The following is a 23,496-nucleotide window of genomic DNA, read 5'->3' as shown; positions in this document are numbered from 1 at the left end:
TTATCCATGAAGTCAGCAAAAATAGGAAAGCTGCAGCCATACATTACTCTTCTCATTACTGAGTCTCATGTATAAGAAAGTTTTTGAAAGTGACCCATTGCTATAGGGGAGGGTAATGTATATACTTTAGTATTTATATTAAGTGATAGTTCTTGTACCATTTTGTCAATAATATTAAAAAAGGCATCACCTTTATAATTTCTTAACTGTAACATTATAAAGAAAAACTTGAAACTAAGTAGCTATGTAGTTTTATGTAGTGTTAATTTTTGTCAGAAGGTAGTATTCCAGTACTTAATATTCAGTTCACATGAATTAACTTGCAAAAGTAATATATGCTATAATGAGTCAGACAAAGAAATGTGTCAGCAACAAAAGCTTATCATTTCTGTCTTCCTTTCTGTCTTGGAGATGGGGGTAAGTAGGTAGGGTAAGAGTGGTAGCAGTTTATTTTGTATCCTTCCATTCATTTTTCTATACTGTAACTTGGATTCACAAAATAACACCAGAGGTCACAAATTCAAATTCTAACCAAGACCAAGAAAATAATACAAATGAACTAAAAGGGTGGGGTAATCAGTGTCAGAATGACAATAGAAAGTCATGGGCACTTGATCACCTAAGAAAAAATATGTCCTTATTCTAAAAGAGATCAGCTCAGTAGGTTTGCATGCACGAATACATTTAGACAGATATTCAAGGGAAGCCAAGATATTTATTGTTTTTGAGTGAAAACTCGATTTTTAATGTTGGAGTTAAGATCTTGATTTGAGCATATCCCTCCCACTTAACTAGCTGAAGAATCTTGCACATTTTACTTAATCTGAGTCAGTTTCCTCATCCATAACGTGGGGGATAACAATATCTATTCTTAGGAAGAAGATTAAAATAATATTTCATGAGTTCAGTACAGTGGATAATGCCTTGTAAATGTTGACTGTCTGTGAGCAGTAGTTCTCTGACTTCAGGAGTGTGGAAAGGGAATTGACTGCACAGGGTCCCAGGGAGCTTATTTGGGGATGAAATATGTGTCTTGATTGTAGTGGTGGTTGCAGAACTGTGTGCATTTGTTAGAACTCATCAAACCGTATACTTGGAATTAATGAACTTTTTGCATGTAAATTAAACCTCAACAAAGCCAATTTTTTAAAAAAGATAACTGCCTTTCCCTTCTATCTGTACTTCAGTTATGTCAACTATTAAAAACAGCTGACATCATAGTTTTCCAGCATGTTTATCTCCAGTATCCCTTTGCAGCCCTGGTCACAGGCTCCCATATTGCAGAAGATTTTGCCTGTTGAGAAACAAGAAAGAAAGAACTTCCTTTATTTGTCAGTTTCACTTTTCTGTTGTACTAAGCTTACCATGTACTGGGTTATCTGTTTGGGTACTATGCCTGGTACCTTAAGTAAAGCAGCCACTAGTCACTTTTCAGGAATGTTATAATGTAATCAACAAGCTAATTACCTACTGTTGAGTAATAAGCTATGATATCTAATAAACACAAAAAATTAGAAGCAAAAACAATATATTGGTGTTTCCTTAAATGAGAATACTAGTAGCACCCAGTGTGTGTGCATGTGTGTATACACACATCCCAACTTGTTCTGTGAGGCCAGTATTACCTAAATACGAGAGAAAGAAAACTACTAATTTCCCTTACTATATAAATGCAGAAGTCCTCTACCAAATACTAGCAAACCAAATCCAGCAATATGTAAATAGGATTATAAACTATGACCAGATGAGATCCTTCCCAGGAATGTGAGGTTCAACACAGGAAAATCAGTCAGTGTGCTATAGCATATTGATAGAATAAGTGACAAAATCACAGAGAAATCTCAGTAGACACGGGGAAGACATTTGACAATAGCCAACACCATTTCATAATAAAAACGCTGAAGAAACTAGGAATAGGAGGAAGCTTCCTCAGCTTAATAAAGGGCATCTATGAAAAATGCACAGCTGACATCATACTTAATGGTGAAAGACTGAAAGCTCTCTATGATCAGGAGCAAGACAAGGATGTCCACTCTCACTTCTTTAATCAGCATCATATTAGAGGTTCTAGGCAGGGCAGTTAGGCAAGGAAAAAAGGCATCTTAATTGGAAGAGAGGAATTAAAACTATCTTAGCTTATGGATTTGACATGCTTGTACATTAAGAAAAGTTCCAGGGAATTCACAAAAAGTTTATCAGAGCTAATAAACAAGTTCAGCAAGGTTGCAAGATATAAGAAAAATATGTATTACTATATACTAACAATGAAGAGCTGAAAAATCTAGTTAAGAAATTAGTTCCATTAACAATAGAGTGAGAAGCTCCTGGCTGGCTCAGTTGGTAGAGCATGCAACTCTTGATCTCAGGATTTGAGTTCGAGCGCCACATTAGGTGTAGAGATTACTTAAAAATCTTTTAAAAGTAGCATGAAAAATAATAAAATATTTGATAGACTTAACAGTGCAAATCTTAAACTCTGAAACTGTAAAATATTGTGGCTGGAAATTAAAGATGTCCTAAAAATGGAAAGACATCCCCATATGTATGTATTTGACATAATATTTGTTGAAAATTGGCATTAATACTCCCCAAGTTGATCTGTAGATTTAACACAGTCCCTATCAAAATCTCAATTCTCTTTGAAGGAATTGACAAGCTGATCCTTAAATTCAACGAATCAGAATAACAAAAAGAATCTTAATGAAGAACAAATTTAGAGGAATCATGTTTCCTGACTTCAAAACGTATTGCAAAGTTTCCAGAGGAAGACAGCATGACACTGGTATAGGAATAGACAGATCCATGAAATAGAATTGAGTGTCCATAAAAGCTTACATCCGTAGTCAGTTGATTTTTGGCAAGAGTGCCAGAATAATTCAGTAGGGAAAGAGTAATCTTTTAATCAAGTTGTAATGAGACAACTGGTTAAGCCATATGCAAAAAAGTGGAATTTGACCCTTTCCTCAACCGCATATAATACTTAACTCCAAATGGACTAAAGGCAAAATATAAGTGCTAAAACTATAAAATTCTTAGAAGAAAACGTAGGAGTAAATCTTTGTGACCTTGGATTAGGAAATGGATGCTTAGCCATGACAGCAAAGCACAAGTAATAAAATTAAAAGTGGGTGAATTGGACTGGTTCAAATGAAAAAAAACAACACTGTGCTTCAAAGGATGCCATCAAAAAAGGGAAAAGTCGAACTATGGAATGGGAGAAAATATTTGCAAATCATATATCTGATAAGAAGTTAATATCCACAATATGTAAAGAATACTTACAACTCAACAAAAACAAAAGACAAATCCAGTCAACTGTGAAATAGACATTTCTCCAAAGAATATACAAAGCCAGCAAACACACGAAAAGAACTTCAACATCATTACTCTAAATTAAGGAAATGCAAATCAAAACCACAGTGATACCATGTCATACCCATAAGGATACCTAAGATAAAAAGGGACTATAACAAGTGTTGGTGAAGTTGTAAAGATATTGGAACTCTTACACATTGCTGATGGGAGTGTACATTTGCAAAACAATTTGGCATTTCCTCATAAAGGTAAATGTGGTGTTACTAAAAGACCAGGCATTTCCACTCTGTATATACTCAAGAACTGAAAACACATGTCCACACAAAAACTTACACACAAATATTTATAGCTGCATTTTTCACAAAAAGTGGAAACAACCCAAATGTTTGTCAGCTGATAAGTAGCTAAGCAATGTGTAGTTTATCCCTACAATGACCATAAAATGGTCATCCCTACTTGACCATAAAATGGAGTGCAGTAGTGATTAATGGAACAATATGAATGAACCATAAAAACATTAAGCTGAGTGAAAGAAGCCAGACTCATAAGATCACATATTGTATGATTCTGTTTATATTAAATGTCCAGAATAAGCAAACCCATAGAGATAGAGCCAGAAACTAGTTGTTAGGGGCTAGAGGAGGACAGAAAGACAAATAACTGCTAATAGGTATAAGCTGCTTTGTGGGGGTGAGGAGAACAGTCAGTCATGTGATATTGGTAATGGTTGCATAGCTTTTGAACATACTAAAAACCACTTTTAAAAGTTGAATTTTGTGGTGTATGAAGTATATCAATCTCTTATAAGAAGTATAGGTGTATAATTTCTTCTGCTTTTTCTCCTGAGTTCTGAATCCCTTCAAATTTTCTTGACTCTTGTGAACCATAGGAGTCACAGGTAGGAACTTTTGAACTTATATAATCTTTATAGTTCCTTTCTAGTGTATTTTGTGAGTTCCTACATCAGTGGTTTAAGCTATTTTAGAATAAAGAAAATTTTTTCCGGGTTTGTATGAACAGTATCACTGAGGTTCTCAACAGTAGGATTCATATCTATCTTGCATGTTCTTTAAGGGATTGGTTCATTCACTGAATATTAAGAACTTGGGTTTGTTTGGCATTTGTACTTTGACTAATAGTTTATTGTTATTATACCCTTATTTGAAAACCTTTCAAACATAAAACCTTATTAACATAATACTACAGGAATTCTAAACATACAGAAACATTGAACTCACAAATGTCTGTTAAGACTGGTTTGAAAATTTAAAAGTATATTTTTCTAAAACGTAATGCTATAAATGATTATTATTCTTATTTTAAGGGGTGGGTAGGTTCAGGCCAGTTCATAAAAGATTATTAAATACATAAAGAATGGCTGCAATTAAAATGATTAAAACAATACTTTCAAAATACAATTAATTAAAGCAAGCAGGAAAATATCTCAGTCTTCCAGGAGTTTCTTGATCTTTTTTTCCATGAAACATCTCATTATAGGTATTTGTTAGACACTACAGAGCCTCTCTTGAGAAGAATATACTGAATTTTTCATATACTTTGAAGGTATCTTGGTCTAGTAAACATCTGGGGAAAGTGTGTGTATTAGTTTCCTCGGGCTGCCATAATGAAACACCCCAGACTGGGGGGTGGGGGTGGTGGAGGAGGGTAAAACAACACAAATTTATTTTCTGACAGTTCTGGAAACTTACAGTCCAAGATCAAGGTGCCATCAGTGTTGGTTTCTGATGAGGTTTTTCTTCCTGGTTTTTGGTGTCTTTTTCATTGTGTCCTCACATGACCTCTTTCCTGCACAGATGGGGAGAGAGATTCTTTATATCTCTTAAGGAAATCAGTCTTATTAGATTAGGCTCCCCACTTTATGACTTCTTTTAACCATAATTATCAGCCCACATTGGGGTTGGGGTTAATATATGAATTTTGGGTGACACAATTCAGTTTTAAAACAGTGTGCGAGTCTTTACCTTACTTTAACCAGACCAAAAGAAGTAACTATGTTCAGTGTTCTAACTGGGGGAAAAAAAAAAAAAAGTGCCTGGCTGGCTCAGTTGGTAAAACATGCAACTCTTGATCTTGGGGTCATGAATTTGTGCCCCACGTTAACAGTAGAGTTTACTTTAAAAAAAAAAAAAAAAGATGAAATTGGGCACTATCAGAGCTTAATACCTACAGATTTAAAAGCAATTTAGAAAAATATTACTATGACTTCACAACATGAAAATCTGGAAAGAATGATAGTCCAGGGAGGTTATTAAGATCTCAAAAATAATTTCTGGTTATTAAAATCTAAACAATCCCAAAAGGATTGAATGAAGAAGAAATTAAGTGGTTGTTCAATGATTTCAGACTAAGGAAGAACATATTCCTAAGATAGGATATTTAACCAATAATAGATTATAAATATTACTAATGTAGAGAAAATTCAGGATTGAGCAAAAATGCCAAGAAAAATAAAATGGTCTTTGAAACACTTATCTGTAGGATAAAGAATTAGCAGAAGGGCATATAGAGATATTGCTTGGACAGATACTAATACTGGTAATGTTCACGTCTCCTCTATCAACATAGGAAGCTCTTCAGACCAAAAGGATGAGTAGCCATTTTTGAAAAGCTTCTTGAAGGACACAGTTGCAAAGATTATACGAGTTCATTCAGGCATTCTAAACAACTTTAAGAGTTCTGATTTGGATACTAAAATATTCGCAAGGAATGAGAGAAGGAAAGAAAGGTCAGAAGAGTGGAAACAAAATGTAGCTTTGGTTTTCCAAACCAGGATGGGAGAAGGATGAGAATTCCTTAAGTCAGCAGCTACTCATGGTGCCCTGGGGAGGATTATACATAGAGAATACAAGATAGGAGAATACAGAAGAATATACAGGAGAGGAAATAAATCTTTAAGTTATATGGATTTGGTAACAAGGTTAGAGAAACTATTTCCTTCTCTGATTGATAAACTAGTAGAAATGTTGGAGACAAATGCTTGTTATCTTCTACGAGGGTCAACAAGTTGTCTTATACCCTTTACACAATTTAGAAAAATTTGGTCTGGATACTAGAACAATGAATTTAGGCTCTCCTGAAATGTAGCAGTGTTCAGAAAATCTCCAGGAGAAAGCTAGTGCAATAATAGGGCTCCTCTTCATTTGCTTACCTTTTCTCAGAAATCATAGTCTTATACTGCCTATTGTCCAGTGTCTGAATTGTTTTCCACATTTTTTTTTCAACTTTTTAAGTTGTTCATAGCAGAATTACTGATCCATTACCAATTACTCTGTCAGGAACAACAGCAGGATTTCTGTGTCAGGGTTTTGAAATATCATATTTTATTGCTACTAAAACTGGTCTCTATCTTCTGACTCTTGTTTGTATTTACAAAGGCTTTTGACTTCTGTATGCTATATTTTATATCCTGCTACTTTACTAACTTTATATTGCCTAAATTATTTTTCTGTTGACTGTTTTCAGTTTTCCAAGTAGATACACAATTATATCATCTACAGATAGATGTGGTTTTACCTCCTTTTTTCCAATTCTTATGTTTATAATTGGTCTATTTGCATTAGCTAATAGTAGTAACTGCAGTGGATACCCCTGTTTCCCGTTCCTATTTTTAGTAGAAAAGTCTCTAGGGCTTCCCACCTGAATAAGAAGCTTGCTAATTTTACTTTGTATGTTTGTTTCTATTTCATATATTTTTTATTATTTTCTCAATAGATTGTCAACTCTTTGGGACAAGGACTATGCCTATTACTTACGTACTGACCTACCATTCGTTTATTTGAGCAGATATGGACGAAGTATCTCCTAATATGTGTTATGTTCTGTGCTAGTCACTCATCAGCAAAACAAAACAAACCCAAGTTGTGTCCCATCACCACATCACACAACCCCCCAACCCTGTTGCCAGCATTAAGATTTGGTGGGAAATACAGACATTACACAGATAACACAAGTGTGTTAAATTTTCAAAATACTATAGGAGCCTATAACAGAAAGATCTAACCTAGTACAGGGAGATCAGGAGATAACCTCTCTAAATAAATAGTATTAATAAATAGTATTAAATAGTATTAAAGCAAAGTCTAAAGACAAGAAAGATAGCTGACACTTTTGTAAGAGAAATCCAGTGTTTCTGGAAAGAAGAAATAGAATAGAAAAGTGGATCATAAGAGATGAAGCCTTTGAAGTAGTTAGGAAGAGCCAAGAGTGTGGAGAGTCTGGAAAGCCCTATTAGGTTTTGGGACTTTTCCCTTCAGTATAGTAGCAAAATAGGAATGATGTTTGCTTTTGTGTGTAGCTATGTATTTATGTTTGATAACTGTTCTCATGACACATAGAAAATGAGATTGCAGGATGCTGAGTACATAAGTTACTTGTAAATGATGCTCATTAACTTTTAAACCAATGACTTTCCCACTTATAAACTGTAATCGCTGTGGCAGTGGGCTTTAATTCTGAGAGCTAAGTACTATTTCTTTTGTAAACAAGAATTATATTCATTCTGAATTCTTTTTAAAAAGTAAGGAACACAAACTTCTTATTGTCTGTGGATTGAATTTTCAGTTCGTCCAATTACTAGCTTTTTGAAAAAAATCACTAAATTGCCAGAAGTTTTTGTTTTCTTATCTCTAAAATGAACTGTTGTTACAAGGAATAGCTGAGGGAGGGGTTGTAAAGCATTTAGGATTTGGGCGACACATATTTATCAAATCTTAGCTGTATTTATTTAAGAACTTCCGTTCTCAAAAAGAATAAACACACAGAATGTTACCAAGTAATAGGGATGCAGACCATGAACTTGGGCATTCTCTTAATGATGATATCTGATTATTCAGGTGAGTAAACCATGTCTTAGGAGAAGTAGTTTAATTAAGGTTCGTGACTGAATAAATAGTAGAGCTGGGGATGATTCCAGAGTGTCTGGCCCCAGAGCTCAGACTCACTCATGCTAAATAGCCGCTTTTCTAAAACAGTATCTCTTTTGGAAGATTCTTTCTCTCTCATTTGATTGCAGCCAAAAACTGAAAACTATCTTGCATTTTGGAAAGAAAAAATGATAAATGGGGGAGCTTGATCATCTTTGTAATTTGGTTACTGGGACTAAAAAATTTTAAGCCATAATACATTATTTCCTGATTTAGGTGATTATAAAACTTTTTCTTACTTGATCACTGTTTCTTTAGGAGTTCTAATTAATTTGCTGATCCATTTGTGAGCTACTAATGTTATAAAGAAGTAATGTTTTATCAGACTGTGTGTTTTTCCAGGGCATGTTACTCTAAAGGGGACTCCTGCGAGGATATCCAGTATGACCTGCATTTGAACCCTGTCGTTTTAATAAGGAGATGGTGTGTCTACATCCTCACATGTGTGGGGTTTTCTTCGGTTGGGAGCCCAAGGAAGGGCATTTGGGAGAATGTAATTTGATTTGGGAGCAGTTTGCTTATAATATCGAAATAATTGTGCTACATAACTGCCATCTTTGTAAAAATACTTTCAAGAGTGGTAGTATACATAAAGTAACTCACTTCTTGTGATACTTATTATAAGAAATGGGATAGTTTGTTTGATGTTAACAGAAATTATCATTGATTTTTTTAACTTCTAAATAGGGTAAGGGGGTGGGATTATGGACATTGGGGAGGGTATGTGCTTTGGTGAGTGCTGTGAAGTGTGTAAACCTGGTGATTCACAGACCTGTACCCCTGGGGATAGAGTATTATGCCTCCATCAGAAAGGATGAATACCCAACTTTTGTAGCAACATGGACGGGACTGGAAGAGATTATGCTGAGTGAAATAAGTCAAGCAGAGAGAGTCAATTATCATATGGTTTCACTTATTTGTAGAGCATAACAAATAGCATGGAGGACATGGGGACTTAGAGTGGAGAAGGGAGTTGGGGGAAATTGGAAGGGGAGGTGAACCATGAGAGACTATGGACTCTGAAAAACAATCTGAGGGTTTTGAAGAGACGGGGGGTGGGAGGTTGGGGTACCAGGTGGTGGGTATCATAGAGGACACGGATTGCATGGAGCACGGGGTGTGGTGCAAAAATAATGAATACTGTTATGCTGGAAATAAAAAAAAAAAAAAAATAACCTTGACCACCAGGGAGAAAAAAAAAAAAAAAAAAGAATACATGTATGGGAAACTACCAGTGTCGTGTTTTATGTTTTTAGGTATTTATCAGTTTTTAAAATACTTAATAATACATTTATGAAATTGTAATATTTGATATTATTTCATACTCTATCAGACTAATGTTTATTTAGAATGGTGGGGGGAAGAATGGTGGGAAATGAACTATCTTTTCTCCAACTATTTTTTTGATCATATTAATAAAATTTATGAAGCAGTCCACACCTGTTGTAACAAACTCAGTCAGTGCTGAAGTGCAGAAACCAGGTCTTCCTCTCTAATTCCCATTCCAGAGGTTTTCTTCCACAATTTGTCTATACCCTTAGACTCTTCACATATATAGAGAGTATATCTATCTATATATATATATCTCATGTGCTTATAGAAACATATGCATTTAACTATGCATACATCATTTTAAAGTTAAAATTAGATCATAGTTCTAATCAGATCATATTTTAATGTTACTCTGAAACATATAACTTAATGTGCAAATCTTTCCAAGTTAATATATATAGAATTAATTCAGTTTATTGGATATTTTACTACAAGGCTATATTAGCTTATTCATTTGCATGCTGATGGAGATTTAGATTAAATTCTGTTTTTCTTTCTATTTTAGAGAATTTTACTAAGCACTACAAAATAGATAGTCTCCATTTTAGAGGTGAAACTAAGACACAGAGAGGTTAGGAAACTTGACCTGAGTTGCATAGCAAGTAAGTGGTAGAGCTGGTATTAGAATCCTGGCAATCCAGTCCAGGGTTCAGTCTTAAATACTACATTATGTTATTCTTTTCCTTCTGCCTATCTTTAGTCTATCTGCTGAATTAAAAAAAAAAAATCAATGTATGAAATGTATTTAATATTGAAAACTTTCCTGAGGATAATTGAGTATGCTACCTTAAGGATGTTGGGAAAAACCTTGGGGTCACAGACTACACAGCTGTAATTTATGGTTATAATATAGGAGTAGAAGATTCAAGCCAGTGTTACTCAAATGTTAATTGTGCATACAAATCTCTGGGAGTAGGAGAAGCATCTTTTTAAAATGTACATTCTGATTCAGTAATCCGAGACTGCATTTGTAATAAGTTCCTTATGATGCCAGTACTGCCGATCTGCTTGTTGAGTAGCAACTCTTCGGGCAGTTTATACCGCCCTTTGGCAAATCTTGTTAGTTGTTTTATTGAATCAGTTTTTATGTCATTTTATTTATGCTACCAATTATTATAAGTTGTATGTGTTGAAGAAATAGGTGGGAGTTTCTCGTTTCAGTTTTATGTCTGCATAGCATTTAACATTGCTGGGAAAATTAATCATGGCTTCTGTAGTATTAATGCACAATACTTAAATAACAACAATCAGATTCATTTTTGTACTAAATACAGCTAACACACCTATGTCACCATTTCCACTGTATCATTTATGATGGAGGGATACACATTTTCATTATGAAGGCTATTGCTATGGTTGAACTGAAAGGCTGTTTGATGGCTATTTTTGTTTTGGTAATAACATATTTTACACAGTTACAAAAGTGAATACCTTTTCAGTGCTATGTCTCGCACTCTATCAATTGGCGTGATTTGACGTCATGATCATGACCTCCCTCATTTATTCATTCATCAGCTCTTTGAGCACCTGCTCTGTTCTAGGAACTATGCGTGCAAGGGTGAGCCAAATAAACACAGTCTGCCTTCTTAGGGCCTAGTGCATTGCGGGGGGTGCTGTACAATATTCAAGCAATCGTGGAAGTGTGATGGTTGTAAAAGATAATTTGTTACCTGCTGTGCTTGCTCTTGTCTCTACTCTTTCAACCATCAAAGAGAATCCCGCCATAGCTCTCTAAGCTTCTCCCACTCAGCTTCCTCCCTTGCCCCACTGCAAGAATTCTTTCTCTGCCAGCTGGATTCCTGAGCTGTTGTAGTGCCAAACCTACCTAATAACTGGAGGGAGACTTTACAAGATGAAGGGACACCATTATTATTGGAGTAAATATCCTCAGCACTTTAAATGGGAGTTTGAGGTGACCCTTAGTAACTTATTTCAGTTATTTTCATGTTTCCAGGTGCCTAACTTTGTAGGAAGAGGTATAGGAAATTGGCAGATATGAAAATAGAGTATAATTCTGTCCCTACTCTTAAAACTGTTCGAGTTGTTGATGAGAAGAAGTTGAAAGATTTAGAAGACAGTGCAAGACTTTATTATTTGTTTTAAGTACCAACAGGTAGAATCCTTAAGCAGTAGCCACATTGTGGACTGACTGAACATGCTACTAGTGGAATGCTGTTTTTAAGAAGGATGTGATTCTTGGGGCCCTGGGTGACTCAGTTGGTTAAGCATCTGACTATGATTTCGGCTCAGGGCATGATTTCAGGGTCTTGACATCAAGCCCCACCTCAGGCCCTCTTCTAAGCGAGGAGCCTGCTTGAGATTCCCACTTCCTCTCTCTCTCCGCCCCACCCCCTTCTCACACATGCACTCCCTCCCTCTAAAAACAAAAAAATGAGATTCTCTCTTTTCTAATAGTAGTTCCGAATTTTCTTCTGAAACAGTTTTTTTCTGATAGTAATTACATCTGTATATTTGATCTTCATGTATATTACACTGCATGGTTGTGATTTCCAAAATGTTTTGTTATCCCTGATACTACTGTAATTTGGGGCTTCGTTGTATTGTTTTGAAGGTTATTGTAAGAGAATTTAGTTTCTGAATATTACAAAGCAGTTCTGTGTAGTTTTTCTTTTAAAGGTAGAATCTGAAAAACTTTTATAAATTTTATCTTGGAAATTAGTTTATTATTATGTTTAATTTTAGGAAATGGTGCTCTTGCAGAACATTCTGAAAATGTGCATATTTCAGGAGTGTCAACTGGTAAGTCATTTTTTTGTAATGTTTAAATTTTATGCATGACTTATATGGTAAATATTGAAAGCCACCTGGTATCTTACAAAGTGATATTTGGCTATAAAAATTATTACTGCTTTTTGCAGCATGTAATAAGGAATGAAGTAACTGGAACATGGAGAAATTCTCATAAGATAAAATTGATACTTGCATGCCCGTGGATTGATTATACTCTTCCAAACAGACGGCATAATTATTTTTTCATACAAACATTGAGCCAAAAAAAATTAACTCAAGTTGAATTAGTATTTTCTTTCCTTACGAAGTTATATGAAATGAAATTTATGAAAATGTAATTTTGAATGCTATTTCTAGTATTTGAGCCTTAGAAGTTAAACATTTTGCTTGATTTTTATATTTGAGTACAACTATATATAAAATTGTTGGTCTGGAGTACACAACTTATATGTTATTTAAAAAAAAAAACAACCAAACAACATATTTGTACCATGAAATTCAGAAACCTTGTTGAGGTAAATGCATTTTTTCCACTCATCTAAACCTTTATAACTTAATAATTATGTAAAAGCCTGTAACTATTATAATTTTCCTTCTTAACATGCCTTTCACAGCTTTGTTTCCATTTGTGCTCTATCAACCCTAATTACTTAAGGGAGCAAAATCTTTTATTTTTGCATATACTGAAATAGAGTTTCTTACCATTATGTTATTATTTCCCTTTAGTCTTGATAAGTTTTATGTAGGTAAAAAAAAATTACACTTTCTGTATTTATCAAACTACTGATTGACTTTTTTCATGGCATCTTGTACTTTGGTTATTTTTTCCTCACATGAAGCAAAACAGAGTTTCCTCTTTTTGTTTTATGCCTGATTTTATATTCACAAAGTTAATAGACTTAACAAAACTTCTAAGAGATAGTTTGCACAGCCAAACACATTGACAAGTGTGATTTTCTGAAACTGGAAGCAAGTGCCTTTGTAGCCCACCTAGACCCTTTCACAGTTTGTCTCTCTGTTCTCTTATCTTCTAGTTGTGTGATTTTTACACGTCAAGCAAAAATAAGCTTATTTGAAAGATAACCTTAATTTTCTCCCTTTTCTATTTTGAATACTAATGAAAATTAGGATTATCTTTCCAAGTTGTCACTACGAAATAAGATTGTATGCAAACATTTTAACTTATACAATCAAATGATATTGTCTAATTCAGTGATTTTTTAAAATGTTAGTCTAAGGACCCCTTTTAAGCTTTTAAAATACTGAGGACCATGTTAATCTACTTGGGTTTCCATAACAAAATACATTAGGCTGAGTGGCATACATAACGGATATATTTATTTTCTCATAGTTCAAGAGGCCAGAAGTTCAAGACCAAGGTGTTAGCAGGGCTATCTTCTGGTGAGCTCTCTCTTCCTAGGTTGCAAATGGACACTGTCTTGCCGTGTCCTTACATGGCCTTCTATCTGTGTGCAGAGAGATTCCTGGTGTCTTGCTCCTATAAGGACCCTAAGTCCTATAGGATTCGATCCTACCCTTAGGACCTCATTTAACTTCATTTTCCTCCTGAAAGGCTCTATTTCCCAATATAATGACATTGGGCTTCAACAAAAGAGTTTGAAAGAGGGCCCAATTCAGTCCATAACACGGACTTTAAAGAATTTTTTTATGTAGGTTATAGCTACTGATATTCACTGTATTTGAAATTAAAACTGAGAAATTGTTTTAAAATGCATTATTTGCAAATAACGGTAATGAATCTATTGCATGTTTACATCAATAAAATAATGTTATAAAAATGAATTTTCCAATACAAAAACATCAATAAGAAGAATGGCATTGTTTTATAATTTTGCAGTCTCAAAGAATGGCTTAAAAGAATATAGCTGGATTCTTACATCTGTTTCTGCATTCAGTCTTTGGGTAATATGTTATTCTGTTTGACATATATGAAAACAATTTAGTCTCACACTGATGTGTAATTGAAAAAAGGAGGAATATTTTAATAGCCTTTGCAGATAATTGTGAGTGTTCTTCTTTGCTACCATACCAAAATTCAATAATTTGTACTTCAAAGTTAATTTTGAGTAGAATTTGAAACCATTTTAGTGAACTTTTTGTTCCCTGTTACATAAAATCCCAGTTGGCCTTTCTTGCCCTTGGGATGAATTTTTTTTCTTACCATCCATCATTTTTTTTAATGCCTTAATAATTTACAAAATAATGGTGTTCTGAGTTATGCAGATTTATATGAAGCACGAGAGTTATGGCAATTTGGACAGATAACAGTATTCGGAATTTTGCTTCAACTCATCAAGATTAGATTCTACTTCTTAATTTTTATGTTTGCTTGAAATTAGACTAAAAACTACTAAGCTTTGATGTTTGTTGAATGTCAGAATTACCATTATATAGATTCCTGTTTGAAAAAAATTCAGTTTAAAAATTTAGCACTTAGAATATGTAGAGTGTGTTTTTCATATATTAATCCTGTTTATTTTATTTTTAAAAAAGATTTTATTTATTTATTCATTCATTCATTCATTCATTTATCAGAGGGAGAGAGAGTGAGAATGCCCACAAGCAGGCAGAGGCAGAGAGAGAAGCAGGCTCCCCGCTGAGCAAGTAGCCGCATGCTTATGGACTCTATCCCAGGACCCTGGGATCATGACCCAAGCTGAAGGCGGTGGCTTAACTGACTGAGCCACCGAGGCGTCCCTGTTTATTTTCTTTACTGTTGATTATTCTACTTCTGCATTTCAGCCATATATTTAGAAATGTGCATTCATTTGATAGGGTTGCCATAACAAAGGACCATAAACCAGATGACTTAATAAAGGTTTGTTTTCTCACAAGTCTGGAGGGTAAAATCTGAGATCAGTGTGTTGATAGAGCTGATTTCTTCTGAGATCGCTCTTTGGCTTGCAGGTGGCAGTCTTCTCCCTGTATCTTCACAGGTCTTTGTTATGTGTCTCTGTGTGCTAATCTCTTCTTATAAGGACACCAGTCCTATTGGATCAGTCAGTATGGTCTACCCGTATGACCTCATTTTAATTTAATTACCTCTTTTATGACTCTGACCCCAAATCCAGTCACATTCTGAGGTACAAAAGGTTAGGACTTTAACATAGGAGTTTTGGAAGTGAACAGTTCAGCACATAACAAACTGTATATTTTAATTAAATGTTTATGCATCAATAAAATGCTTAACTTCAGAGGTCAGTGAACCTTATTATGGCTTATTGTTTATCCTGAAAGTTATTCTTATAAAATCTTTCTTCTGTGGAAGGAGAATAGTATGAAATCCAATTATTATGGGTAATATGGAAGGGGAAGAATAATATGAAACCCACTAAAAAATAAGTTGAGGGGCACCTAAGTGGCTCATTGGGTTAAAGCCTTTGCCTTCAGCTCAGGTCATGATCCCAGGGTCTTGGGATCGAGCCCTGCATCAGGCTTTCTGCTCAGCGGGGAGCCTGCTTCCTTCTCTTTCTCTGCCTGCTTCTCTGCCTACTTGTGACCTCTGTCTGTCAAATAAATAAAATCATTTATAAAAAAAAAAATGTAAGTTGATACAGTCTCAAAATGTGCTTTCAGATATACAGACTCATTGTGGTTTTGCTGTCTGTGCAGCTGTAGAACATGTAATGCTGCGCACAGTCTAAGCCGTCTGATTTCTGTGCATCCCCACATGAAATGAGAGTGCCTTGGGGGCTGGTCTAAATGAACTAGCCTTTGGAAGAATCTCTAAATGTAGGACTTGCTTTCTCTTGAGACCAGCAAGCAGCAGAAGTGGCTTCTACTCCTCACCTGTTCTCTTTACCTCTGCTGCTGTCTCTGACGGTGCTCAGTGCTCTTGTCCCGTCATTCTGTGCATTTTGGAGATTGTACTGACAATTTTAGAAATAATTCTAACTTGTCTACAGTTAGTGTTTCCAAGTTGTTTATTGTCCACATCAGGCCACTTTCAAATTGAAAGGCTACACTACTTGTAATTATTCTGGCACTACAGACAGAACCAGAACAGTCCTGGACAGTACAGGATATATAGACACACTGTCTGTAATGAATTAAATTCACTTAGCGTGTGTTGAGCACCTGATGTGGACCTTACGCCAAGAAGGGTGGGAGTGAGCAACGAGTAAAATATTCTTGTCTCAAGGAACTTATTTAATGGAGAAAATAGACATGTGCAAACCATACCTCTAATGTTGTCTTCAAGTGGTAAATCCTATGATGAATAATAAGCATATTAAGTAAGATGATGAATTTATAAAAGGCCTATTTATAGTATCTCATAAGTAGTAAATGACAGTATTCATTTTTCTTATTTTATCATGAATAACACCAAGTACTGAGTTTTATTTATTCATATGAATTTTGAGAATTCATGTGAACTATGAGAATTATTTCTGATTGATAATATATTTTTGGTTCTTATGCTTGGGAAAATTTATTTCTCTTTCTAATCTGTTCTATTTTGTCTTCCTCCTCCTCAAATCTCTACTGAGAGAGTTAAGTGTTAATCCTTTTGCTTGTTCTTACACCACAGAGTTTGGCATAAGAAAATGTAAAGTATCAAAGAGTATTTACTAGATGATTTTAAATGGGGGAAAATTATTGGATATAATTTTATTTCCTATATGTTTTTTATTTAGAACTTCCCATTGTCCAGAATTTTATATATATGATTATGATAAAGGAGAAAAGACAAATAGTATTTTTGTAAATCTAATAGTATGTGAAAATTGTGAAATTACATCCCAGAAACTGCCAAGTAATTTAATTGTCTATGTCGTGAGAGTAGGAAGGCAATTTTAACGTTCTTTTTTAAAAATGTCTAGATCAAATGTCTCATGTTCTTTAAATGTCTAAACTTTTCAAACACCTAAGTAACAGCTCATCTGCTGCATAGAATGAGACATTTTTTAGGTTAGATTGATTTATAACAAGACCTTTGCATAAATTAAATCTACCTGACTTTTTAAATTTATCTACTTCAAGCTGAATTTTACTCTATCATCTGTGATATTTATTTAAATCAATAATTCTAGAAATAATTTGATTATGCCCTCCCTATTAATTAATTCCAAATCAGGATTTTTATTCGTTTCACAGATTTTATTTATTATACAAGGCTCATTAAACATTTAGAAAACATGGAAAAAGAGCAATAAAATTAAGAAAGCTACCCATTTAACCCTGCATTAGTATAATTCATAATATTTTAATTTGTCCTTTTTCTATGTATACCTTAAAAATAATTGCATATCCATTAAAATTATAACTAATTTTGTCTTCTGCACTTTCTATTTAACATTTTACAGACTACATTTTTTTTCATAACCACTGTTTTAATGCCTGTATAAAGTTTCCATTCAGTATCTATGTTGTAGTGTTCTTAAACGTATCAATGGATTGTTCCCAATGGGTTTTCCCTAGTCTCAGCCATGTTACAAGGGATATATTAATTTATATCTTGTCTTTTATTTCTAAGACTTTTCTCACAAAGATTTCTAGAAGTGGAAATTACTTTATCAAAGATGATAAATAATTTAGAAACCTTTTCCTAGATAGCTTTGAAAAAGGGTTGTATCAGTTTACATAGCTATCTGCAATGAGTGAGAACACTTCCTTGGGTATGATCATGTTTTTCTATAATTTAACTTTTCTTTTAGTATGCTTCCATTGAAGTCCAACCTTTCATTTTCCCCAGACTGTTCAGAAATGTAATTGTTTACTTCTCTTTTTTGATTTTTTGATTCATGGCCTAGAGTTGTGACATTACAAAGAATAAGAGAATGAAATTGGCTTTCTTACATACACGTTAGGCAAAACTACCTTGAAATTGAAAGGCTTTTCTCGTTGCTAATAGGAACAGATGTTGGAGCTTGCTGCTTTCTCAAATAGAAAGCTTTTACATATGAGGATTAATATGTTATTCCCAATTCATCCGTGACACAGCTTCAGAATGTTCCTACCTTAAAACATCTGTACCGAGGTTAGCTTATCTTGAGACTACTTTATATTTAACATGGACTTCTTTGTCAGGCAAAGACATATTTCTGGGAGCGGAGAAAGAGAATATCAATTAGGAAAGTTTCTTTCTTAATCCTTGTTTATATTAACTGAATTAGCAGAGTATATAAAATAGACTTCAAGTAGTTTTTAAGTATTGTTTGCGCTTTGTTTTGTCAGAATTTTTATTCTATGAAAGTCATCATCATGGCAGCTGGGTGGCTCAGTCAGTTAAGCTTCTGACTCTTGGTTTCAGCTCAGGTTGTGATCTCAGGTTCATGATCTCATGGGTGCTGGGATCATGCCCCAGGTGGGACTCCCTGCTCAGCTGGGAGTCTGCTTGAGATTCTCATCCTCTGCCCCTCTGTCCACTCACCCATGCACTTGGTCTGTCGCTCTCTAAAGTAAATAATTAAAGAAAGTCATCAGAGCACCTGGATGGCTCAGTTAGTTAAGAATCTACCTTCAGCTCAGGCCATGATCCCAGGGTCTTGGGATCGAGCCCTACATCAGGCTCCCTGCTCAGTGGAGAGCCTGCTTTTCCTCCTGCTCTGCTGTTCCCTCTAGTTTTGTGCGCTCTCTCTCTCTCTCTCTGTGTGTGTCAAATAAATAAATCTTTTTTGAAAAGTCGTCATCTTTGTGTATTTGCATTTTACAGTTTGTATTTTAGTACTCAGAGACCTAGCACACTGCTGATCCTATAAGCCTTTAAAGTAAATATTAGTTGTGGCCTTTTTAATTAGGATATATTATTTTCTAAATTGCAATTATTTTGCTTACAATTTAATTAGTAATATTTTGCATTAGTGTGGAGCACTATAGTAAAGTGTCTTTTGTTTTTAGCCACTATTTTAGGCTTAAATACTATAATGTGGTATTTTGAAGTATCCCTGGAAGATCATCCAGTTTGATAATACTTTCATTATCGTAGAATTTTCAGATCTTCTGAAAAGAAATAAATCCTATACTATAATTATTTGATAGCAGTTTACAATTATTTTTTAAATATAGAGAAGTTGCATGAATAAAACAGCAGGTATAAGTGGTCCTTTATACCTTTCCTATGTGATTTTAATATTATTTTCAATTACTTAGTCAAATACTGGACCTCCTACTAAACTTACTAAAAAGAATTTCACCAGTTCTTTTGACTGGTATTAAGTGGTGTGTCTTTTACCCGTGTTTTAAATGAAGAAAGGGAAGAAAGTTTATTATATTTTAGGTGATACTGACCCCATTAGGGTGTTTAGGATTTCAGAATATGAAAAAATAGAACATAACGTGAGGCCAAGAAACTGTCCTTCAAATGAAAAAGTGAGTAGAGAATACAAGACGAAGCACATTTTATAAAAAATAATACACATACTTAGGACACTATTAATTTTTAAGGCATTGCCTATATTGAGAGAGTTTATTTATAAGACGCTTAAGCTTCTGGAGTAGAGCGCTCCCTGAAACTTTTAGAAAAGAAAGTAATGCTAGCATCATAATTGACTGTATTGTACTTTTATAAGTAACATTACATAGGATATAATTAAGTATTACTTACAGTGTTTTATTATACAGTAATGTATTTTATATGAAGCATAGTTCTAGGTTATATAATCATAGTATTTCATGTATTATCAAGTCTGTTGAACAACTGCTTATTTATAGCAAGATTATTATATGGTATAATTTTATATTATTATAAGAAGCAGTAAATAAATTCAGTGTCAGAACAGTAAGTATGAGCACCCGGACCATGGGCAGAACAGGTGGTAATGTGACAGCCGCGTGTGAGGCTTAGATTGTGGAGGTGAAACTCACCCACTTGAGTGCGTAGGCCAGATCCAGCGAAGGTATAACACGTTGCATTCAGACATTTGACATTTTCTTTTCTACTCGGTAACTCTGAGGATAATTCTTCCTACTTTGAGAATAATTCTTCCAAGTGTGATAGCATGTTAATTATTTGTGATTTTGCTAAGGCCTGACTTTGGATTGGATGTACTATGCAGCTTTTGTGCAAAAGCCAGTCACTTGGTGGAGGAGCAGAGTGGACTTTGGATTCCAGGGGACTAATAGCTCCGTGTCTGTTAGAGCTCATTTGTCTTAAACTACAGTGCTGGAAATACAGTATCCAGAACAAAGTAGATGGAATTTGTTATTCTTCTTCTTTTCAAGATTTTACTTACTTGAGAAAGAGCACAAGTGGAGGGAGGTGCAAAGGGAGAGGGAGAAACAGGAAACTGGTAGGGGGCTTGATCCAGACCCCAGGATCGTGACCTGAGCCGGAGGCAGACCCTTGAGTTCTTCTTTACTCCTCTTTTAAACACTCTCTGGACAGTATGTTTATTTCTGGGTATCACTCTTGACAAGACACTAAGACAAGAATTCACCTGGAAAAAGATGCAACATATACTAAAAGAACTATGTCAAAGGTGATAAAAAAAAAATGGCTTAGAAAATCATGAGCGTCAAGACGAATTTATGTTTGCTCAGGTGCTGATTTTTGCTTTGCCTCTTCTATTTTCCCACAAGAATCACAGTTAACTTCAAAATTAACATTTTTTCCCATTCAGGAAATAGAAATAGTAGCTTGCTTAGCATTTTAGTCTTCTGTAGTGCTTAAAATTGGGAAATAGAGGTACCATTATCAATAGTTTCTATGCCCTTACAGGAAAATAATTGCCATTTCAGGCCCTTAGGAAAAGGTATAAAAGGTTGAATCTTCCACCATTTACCTTATCTTGTGCTTTGCTGGCAAAATTCAGAATTACTCTTACTACTTAGAAATTTTAGGATAAAGCTGTTTGGATCGTTCTATTAAGGGCACCCTCCTTATCTTAGTCATATTGTGCTATGACCCTTTCGGAAGTGGAAAAACTGTGGGGTTTTCTTTTTTTCTATTTTTCCTTCTTTTTCTATATTTTGTGCCTCTTTTAACTTTTTAAAAATATATATTCTATTTTACTGCCATGTCACCCTTGATCATTGTTTGTTCTGAACTTTAGTGGCCCTCAAGAAACTAAGGGGTTACCTGCCTTGATTAGAGTCAAAGACCACATGAAATATTTTGGTCCTCAAAAAACATTATTTAAAATAATAGGAATAAATATATTGCTGCATTCATTCTTAAGTATCTGTGCTAATGCAAATGAATATTCATTTAATTATAAGCAGCTAGATGTAGGATTTCCTGCTTAAAGTAGAAATATGTGACTTCTAGTAACAGGTTTGAAAATACTGAGAGTCCTGAGTGTGAGTGATAGATTTAATATAAATTTTCCTGCTTGTACTGATCTTACCTTTAAAAAAAAAAAAGATTTTATTTATTTGTTTATTGGAGAAAGAGAGCCAAAATGGGAAAGAGAGAGCATGAGAGGGAAGAAGTCAAGGAGGAAGTCCTTGCCGATCTGGATGCCTCACGTGGGACTCGATCCCGGGGGTCCGGGATCATGACCTGAGCCAAAGGCAGTTGCCTTACCCAACTGAGCCACCCAGGAGTTCCTGATCTTACCTTTTAAATAACAATTAAAAACCTTCCCATCTTAGACTAGTAAATATTGCTATTAGAGTGTCAGTAATTGGTTCCATAAAAGGGGAAGTTCAGTTTTCAGACTTTCTGAAAACGTTGGAATGAAATGTGGAGTAAATCTAAGGGATCACCACCCATGTCCAGTCGCCTTCTCCTTCCAATGCTGTCCACCCTCAGCGTGCTGACGGTTCTGGCATTTACACTGTGTGAGAGCTCGGCTCGGACACCAGGTGTTCAAGGAGTCTGGGCAATAAAAGGTCAAAGAAATTAGGACACTGGGACAGGCGACAAACCCAGTCAAGTTGCAAGAAGAGAACTTTCAAACTGAAGTTGTTTCTTCCTAATGGTGGACTTCTTGTTTTCTGTGGAAGTTGCTGGGGCTTAGCTGTGTCGTAGAGGACAGCCTGACAGAGGACCAGTCTTGCTCTTCATTCATCTTTGGATTCTGTTGCTCTCTTGAGACTTGCCCATTGTTCTCAGTGGCCCGTAGACTTCATACTCCACACGCTTGCTTTCTAGACTCTGTCTTAACATTAAGAATACTACCATCTTCTGGGGCACCTGTGTGGCTTAGTGGATTAAAGCCTCTGCCCTCAGCTCAGGTCATGATACGATCCCAGGGTCCTGGGATCGAGCCCCACATTGGGTTCTCTGCTCAGCAGGGAGCCTGCTTCCCTTCCTTTCTCTCTGCCTGCCTCTCTGCCTACTTGTGATCTCTTTCTGTCAAATAAATAAATAAAATCTTAAAAAAAAATAAAAGAATACTACCACCTTCAGTTAGTCCTCCAGCCTTTCCTGCTTTTCCCCTTCTCTGTTCCTCCTTCCTTTGAAACACCTCCTTCAGCCTTCACTGCCTCCCCTTGTTGCTGCTGCTCTTCCCGGTGCCCCAGATATCTTGCCTATAATTAAGTCCTGTCTGTACATTTTTCTTATTAAAGGTGGGTCCTGAAATACTCTTCCAAAGAAACCAAGAAGCAGATTAGTCCTGTCTTCAGTCACTACATAGATTTGTAGCAAATAAGAATCAGTCTTGACAAGTTTTAAAATCTTTTCTCTTTGTGTTAATACAGGACCAAGAGAACGTTTTTACAAAATAAACTACTTTTATCTTCCCTGAAATTCTGTTGAGGGTTGAGGCAGCTCCTGCTGTCTTCCTGATAATTATTCCAAATATCATAGGGAATTCGCTAGGGCAGTAGTGTGTCTTAGTGGCTAAGACTGCAGACCCTGGAGCCTGTTGCCTGGGTTCAAATCCCAGTTGTGACACTTCACTAGCTTTTTTGTGATCTTAGGAAAATTGAGTTCTCTGTGCCATTTTTTTTTTCTTCTCTGTTAAATAGGAATAAGAAGAGAATTAAATAGTACTAAGGATTAAATAATATTAAGAATTAAATACTAAGAATTTAAAGAAAGTACCTGAGAGGTGCCAGGGTGGCTCAGTCAGGTAAGCATCCGACTCTTGATTTCACCTCAGATCATGACCTCAGGGTCATGAAGTTGAGCCCCACATTAGGCTCTGTGCTCAACAAGGAGTGTGCTTGAGATACCCTCTCTCCCTCTGCCCCTTTCCCCTACCCCTCTAAATAAGTAAACATTTAAAAAAGAAAAAAAAAGGAA

The 23,496-nt window shown here is 35.2% G+C and overlaps 1 protein-coding gene and 1 long non-coding RNA gene across 3 annotated transcripts in view; one reads left to right on the top strand and one right to left on the bottom strand.

Annotated features, from left to right (window-relative positions):
• The window catches only part of LRP12 (LDL receptor related protein 12), a 71,934-nt gene that overhangs the window by 20,228 nt on the left and 28,210 nt on the right, over window positions 1-23,496 (top strand). The window contains exon 2 of one of the 2 annotated variants that reach the window (XM_032316279.1): window positions 12,294-12,350. The exons of the other annotated variant lie outside the window; for it this stretch is intronic. Coding sequence (XP_032172170.1) covers window positions 12,294-12,350 — 57 coding nt within the window. The remainder of the gene's footprint in view (window positions 1-12,293; window positions 12,351-23,496) is intronic. 2 annotated transcript variants of the gene reach the window in all.
• On the bottom strand, window positions 707-20,257 carry LOC116575133. Its single transcript, XR_004279622.1, has 3 exons — window positions 20,169-20,257; window positions 5,025-5,121; window positions 707-1,294 (listed from the first exon to the last, which is right to left on the bottom strand). It is a non-coding gene; the product is annotated as an uncharacterized LOC116575133 (long non-coding RNA).

The sequence above is a fragment of the Mustela erminea genome, chromosome 16 (assembly GCF_009829155.1).
Source record: "Mustela erminea isolate mMusErm1 chromosome 16, mMusErm1.Pri, whole genome shotgun sequence".
Classification (NCBI taxonomy): domain Eukaryota; kingdom Metazoa; phylum Chordata; class Mammalia; order Carnivora; family Mustelidae; genus Mustela; species Mustela erminea.
The sequence above is the reverse complement of the archived record's forward strand: the minus strand, read 5'-3'. Positions and strand labels throughout refer to the sequence as shown.